General features: G+C 44.1%; 1 protein-coding gene across 1 annotated transcript in view; it reads left to right on the forward strand.

Moving 5' to 3' along the window:
- EFR3B (EFR3 homolog B) overlaps nucleotides 1-6,600 on the forward strand; it is a 92,792-nt gene that overhangs the window by 32,648 nt on the left and 53,544 nt on the right. Inside the window, exon 3 of the mRNA XM_003787441.2 lies at nucleotides 442-569. Within this exon, the coding sequence (XP_003787489.1) occupies nucleotides 442-569 (128 nt within the window). The remainder of the gene's footprint in view (nucleotides 1-441; nucleotides 570-6,600) is intronic.

Consider the following 6,600-nt stretch of genomic DNA (forward strand, 5'->3'; position numbering starts at 1 on the left):
ATCATTGTTGCTTGGCGGGCCCGGGCTGGATTCGAACCCACCACCTTAGGTGTATGTGGCTGGCGCCTTAGCCACTTGAGCCACAGGCGCCGAGCCGATTCTGAGTCACTTTTAATGAAGCCCTGTTATCCATTCATGCACACTCACACACGTACACACTCATGTATGTGTATGCACATATATATCCACAGACATGCACACACATATATACATTTATAGCATTTGCTATTATTGCGAGCACATTTTAGGCTAGATTGGGAGTTCCTTGAGGGCAGGAACTGTTTTAATCACCTCTGTGTCCCTGAAACCTATGTGTTGTCTGGCACGTGCATAATGGGCACTCTGTAAATGCTGATTAGATGGGAGTATTATTTACCTCTAGACTTGAACTTGCCTAGCCCTGCTATGGCCACAGTGAGCGTGAGCTGTCTTCTCTTGTAGGATGGCCTGGTGAAGACCAACATGGAGAAGCTGACCTTCTATGCTCTCTCAGCTCCAGAAAAGCTAGACCGTATCGGTGCTTACCTCTCCGAGAGGCTCATCCGTGATGTGGGTCGTCATCGATATGGGTAAGTGGTATGGGAAGGAGGGAGAGAGATTTTCAGAAACTATGTTATTAGGTTAAACAAAGGGTCCTTTTAAGAAAATGACAGTAAACTGGATTATGGAACAGAACAAGAAATTGGTATCTGGGATGAAGAGTGTATTGCGTGTGTTATTCCAAGGGCAGGGTAAAGTTTGGTGCTACTGCCAAGGTTTGGGGAGAAGGGGATGCTGACTTCCCAGGAGCTCCTCTTTTAGCATCCATTCACCCCTTGTGTTTCTGTCCAGAAGCCCTCACCCCAGAGGCTGGGGCCTTAAAAGTTAGTGTAGCCCAAAATGTGAGTTTGTCTTCATCGACTGTGTCCCGCCTCCTTCCACTTAGTGCTCTAAAAAGTGAGGAGAAGCCGTCTGGTTCCAGTCAGAAGGCAAGGTTGGGGCAATATGTGCCTTAAAAATACACCAAAGTGAAATATGTATCAATCTCTTGAGAGGAAGGGCTTTCTATGTTTAGAAGAGAGAAGAAATCCTAAAGAAAGTAACTGATCAATAGATTTAAGAGCTTAAAAATGTAAGTATTTTAATGTCAAGAAGCACTCAAAATATTAAAAGACATACAATGAACAAGTACTTTCAAAAAATAAGACAAATGATTCAAACTCAGATATCCATTTGTAGCTCATAACAAATCGTGAGGAATAGTGGAGAAATCGAGACCCCAGGAGACTGAGGCAGGGCCCTTAATAAGCAACGGACAGAAGAGAAGACGGAGCTTGTTGGGAACATGATATGACAGTCGACAGACTTGTACTCAAAGCTGTGTATTGAAATACTAAGATACTATCTTATCCAATTAATTAAAAAGCATTATTTCTGGTATTAGCCAAGAGGTGATAAACTGGGAGGCATTTTTATACTTTCATAGAAAGAAGGCAAATGGGTTAAAACTTTCTAGAAAATAATGTTGAAATAGGTGTCAAGAGCTTCAGAAACACTGATGCTCTTTGATTCAGTAATTTCATTTCTATTTGTCTGTCCCAAGGAATCAATCTTAAATATACTCTATCTTCACACACCAAAATGTTCATTATGGTGGTTTTTTATAAAAATGAAAAACTGGAAATAACCTATATGCCCGGCCAGAGGAGAATGGTTCAGTACATTACAATGTGTATCATTTGATAAAATGTTATCTAGTCAATAAATACGGGGTTTAGAAAGTTGCTTTTCATATAATACGGAAAATGCCTTAAGTAAATGAAAAACAAAATACATAATTAAACAAGAAAAAATGTCAATGACTAGAAATTACAGTAAATACAAATATATACAAATAAGAATATTCATTTTATGAGCAGTGTGACTGAGGTTTTTTCGTTTTGTTTTCTGTCTACTTTTTCCTGCGTGTTTTCCAAATATTCTCTCTTCAGCAATACAAAAAAGGAAAGTTGAGTGGCAGGGCACATCACGCCACGATTGGGAGAGACTGAATGTGAGGACGCTGAGATGTCCCTGGTGGCATTGTTAATGGGCTGAGGGTCAGGTAGATTCAGAGCAGCTGTTCCTAAGTCCGGTTGGTTCTCTACTCCACGGAGTCTTTTGTATCCTTCCTCCATTTTGCTCAGCTCCCACCATCCTCTTGCTCACACTCTCATTCTTTTAGTTCAGATTGTGGCAATAGCCTTGGAAATTGTCTGCCCCCTCCCATCTTTCCTGGGCTGGTCCTTCCAGCTTAATACTGCTAGACACGATCTTCACACACAGATCCCCAGCCCGACCTCCTGTCTCCTTTAGGATAGAATCTAAGCTCCTCAGCTTGACTTTTAGGGTCTTCCACAACCTGCCCCTAACCCAGCCGAGCCCACCACTCCCACTGTGTCTGCCATGAACCAGCTCCAGATGGACTGGCTGACCCAGCCTACCTCAGGCTCTCTGGGCCTCCTGCCCCTGGGACTTTGTGGCACTCTCTCACCTTGACCTCTCTTGATAAGCCCTCTCGCCACTGCCCATCATCCTCTCTGCCCTCCAAGACCCTTTCCTCCTGGTGGGGAAGATAAAGTGAGCCTTTAAGTAGAGCTTTGCATGGTGCCAACAAGGCATAAAGATCCATGAAGCACAGGCCCCACCAACTAATCTTAAATCAAGCTGGTGTAAAAGCAAGACCCAAACCAATACGTTCCTATGACCATTTTATATAATAAAATTAGGCTACATGCTCAGTAAGAAAAGTATGAATATACTACATGTGTAGATTATACAAAAGGACTTGACATATTATTGCAAGGCCAACAATTAAAAATGGCTTTATCCTAGGTTGAACCTAAAACTAATCTGCTAGCTCTAACATTAAACATTTAATACTAATTTTGCCTGCTGTCTCTGCAGTGATGGTTCACTCTATAAAAATGTCCTATAGCCAGTAGAGCCACTAAGAATCATTCTGCTGCCCTTAGAACTGCAATTCAAAATTAGTATCATTCTGTTAAAAATAGCCATTGCCGCATCTAAGTATTTAAAACCTAAAGGCCTCACTGAGGACTTTATTCATAAACATTTGGAGAAGAAAAATCTGTTCGATCTGATCTCTTGTTCTCTCTGCTTGCCCTCCCTGTCTTTCCCTACCCAGTGCCACATACATCATCATTATCTTCCTTGTCATTGATGGCAGCTTTGGCAGAGCAAAATATTCACACACAGACAGGGTGAGGAGCTGTGTGTGCCTGCTGTGAAGCAGGGGTCTGTGTTTGTGGTTTGACTGTATGGACATGAACTTTGGATTTGGACTCAGTAGGAGAACCACCCTCCTCCAGCCCACTGCCTTCCTGCACTGCCACCTCATTCCTGTTGTGTGTGGACTCAGGTGTTTAGTACTGAGGAGGGAAGGAATTTGGGCAGAGAGGATAAGAAGTGAATTTCAAGGTGTTGGTCCTTGGCGTGGAATATGATGGGCAGTGTATACAGAGCAGCAACAAGCAAGCGGTCCTTATAGTCTGCTCCTTCCCCTTTGTACATTTCCTTTCCAGGTCAGCCCCAATGCTAGCATGCCCCTAAAAGCTGGAGATCAGAAGGAAAAATGGCAGTGCTGGGTAAGATTAGGGTCAGTGGTCAACCACTGAGTGTTGACAAGTGCAGAATGCTGTGTTAGATGCTGCCAGGAACCCCAGTGCCCAGAGCTCTCGTCCAGCCCAGGCCCTGGAGGATGGAGATGTGCATGCCAAAGATAGTTGGGCTACTCTAACCTGAAGACCCTGGCCTAAGAGATACACAGGCTGACCTTCAGTGTACGGCAGGCTCCTAGATGAGGAGGCTCATCCTTCCCTTCCTTAGCTGATGTCAACCTGCTCCTCCTACTCCTGGACTCCTAAACAGGTTTTATCTAGGAGTGGGCTGACCAAATACATCCAAACTGCCCTGAATAAGAGGTTCTTTGTCAAGGCCACTGTCTTTGTGTGACACCTGCCAATAACTGGCCCTACTAAAGCTGCCTCCTTCTTCCTGCCAATCCTCATCCCTGACCCTGGATCTGCCTGTCCTAAGTCTGGCTCCCATACTTCCCGTCCTGCTCCTCCTTCCATGGAGGTTCCGTGCCTCCTCTGGTTTCTAGCGCCACTTCTGACTGAGTACAAGGTGTTCAAGCAGAGCCAGCCACCTGCCCTGGGACTCAATACAGGTACTTCTCACCACTCTCCTAAGCACCGGGACCCCTGTGTCTTTTCCTCAGTTGTGACTTACCTTTTGCCGTGGTCCCTGACCCTGAGTTCTTCTTGACATAACCTGCCATGTGTCCTCTCCTGGACTCCATTGCTGCTCATGAACCTCTGTCCATCCCAGATCCCTTGAGTTCTACCCTCTTTACCTGCTGGGAAAACCCACAGTCGTCCCTGAGACCCTTGTTGTCAGCTGCTGCTATGGTCTGTAACCTGCTCTCCCCCTTGCCAGCAGGCCAAGCTCCTTCCTACCCAATCCTGCTTCAAGTACCCAGTTAGGATAGTTCAGATTCCCAGACCTTTTACTATTTGGACGCTTACAGGACCTTAGCCCCATATAGGAAAGTTCTGACCCGAACCATTTTGAGTGGACACCCCCTGGGGCATCCCTTGCTCTATTCCTTGTGAAAGTGTAGGACTAACAGAGAGGACTACTCGGGAAGGGTATGACCAAATAGCACACAGAGAGCATTGAACCGGGGACTCCCAAGGTCCCATTGACTCCTAATTTTCTAAGATTTTCGAAAAGCTCAAGTTCATAATTACAAACATTTCATCTGTAGTATGGGATCAGAGGTGGGGAACAAAGGATAATGGTGTGTTCAAAGAACTAGGCCTTACACGTCTTTACTTTTCAGTTTCACTTCTACCATAACGTTCACCTTCCACCAAAATGGAAACTTTCCGCTTTCTGCTCCTGGTAAGTAGCCAGTTTTTTTTTCCTAGCAAAGGATGGTTTTTCCATATCAGGATTTTCTGGAATTTTTTTGCAGGAAAAGGAAAAGCAGTAATCTCAGCTCTGGGTTATGGGAGGCCTTCTCATTTCTTCTCTTGCCTAGCCCCACCCCACCCCTTCCTTTACGTCACTTAAGCCCTATAATAATAGTGAAATGCTGCAGACCCCTCCATACAGAAGGATACCAGGGTGATTCATAAAGGAAGAGACTCCCACTCCGCCTGCTCACATTTCCTCCCCACCATGTCTGGCTGCCTGAAAGCATCCAGCGGGTTGCATCCAGGTCTCTCTCTTCAGGGCAAGCTTGTCCCCTTTGGAAGGACTCCAGTCCAGTCTGCTTCCTCTACCCCATAGGATTCAGTCTCTGCCTCACGGCTGTACCGTGGACCTAAAACATGCCAGGACTGGGTCTGCAGGGCACAGCAGGATTCCTGGCCTGTGATTGTGCCCTTTTCTGAAGGACAAGGTTGCAGAGCCAGGAATGGCTGCCCCTACCCCAGCAGGGAGGGACAGAGGGCGTGGCTCCAGCTCTAGGCTCACCAGTCGCTTACCATAGGAACTCAAAGACCCAAGGCAGCCTTTGTACTTGGAAGCTGTATTGTACAGATAGCATGACATGATTCATCTGTGACTGTGCCCAGAGACAACTATTTACTTCTTATTAATTAATTTATTTATTTTTCATCCTTCACTTTTAGTCCATGTGTGTCCTTATAGGTGAGATGGATTTCTTTTTTTTTTTTTTTTGCAGTTTTTGCCAGGGGTGGGTTTGAACCCACCACCTGTGGTATATAGGGCTGGCACCCTACTTGTGAGATGGATTTCATATGGGCAGCATATAGCTGGGCCTAATTTCTTTCTTTTTTTTTTTTAATTTCAGATTAATATGAAGGTATAGACGATTAGCTTATAATGTTTGTATTTGTTAGGTAAGGTCCCTGTTGCAGTTGTGCCCCTCACCCAGGAGGGGTGCCATATACCCTTACATAGTGCCTATTAAGAGCTTACCATTTCCCTCCCTCCTCTCCACTCCCCCCTCCTTCCTTCCTGCCCTCCCCCCAGATTGAATTAAATTGAGTTTTTCTCTTGTGTGGGCATGTTTTAGTTTATCTGCTGACTTCATATGAGTATTGAGTACACTGGATACTTGCTTTTCCATTCTTGTGATACCTTACTAAAGAGAACTTTCAGTTCCATCCAGATTAATGCAAAAACTATCAAGTCTCCATCTTTTTTGTGAATGACTTGTATTCCATGTTATACATATACTACAGTTTACTAATCTATTCATGGTTTGAGGGGCACTTGGGTTGATTCCACGTCTTGGCAATCATAAATTGAAAACTAGATTGTAAACAATCTAGTGCAAAAGTCCTTATGATAAAATCACTTTTATTTTCTTCTGGGTAAGAAGTAGTAATGGGATTGTGTGATCAATGGGAGATCTATTCTTAGTTCTTTGAGGATTCTTCATACTTCTTTCCAAAGAGAGACAACTATTTAATTATATTTAATCATGTTTTTATTTAACTTAATATTATTAAATAATTTACTAAGAGTTGATGCAACTCGTCTAAAAGGAAAAATCCAGAGCATAGAAGCCATTTTTAATTATGG

Source organism: Otolemur garnettii, unplaced genomic scaffold (assembly GCF_000181295.1).
Source record: "Otolemur garnettii isolate 467f Iridium unplaced genomic scaffold, OtoGar3 scaffold00022, whole genome shotgun sequence".
NCBI lineage: Eukaryota > Metazoa > Chordata > Mammalia > Primates > Galagidae > Otolemur > Otolemur garnettii.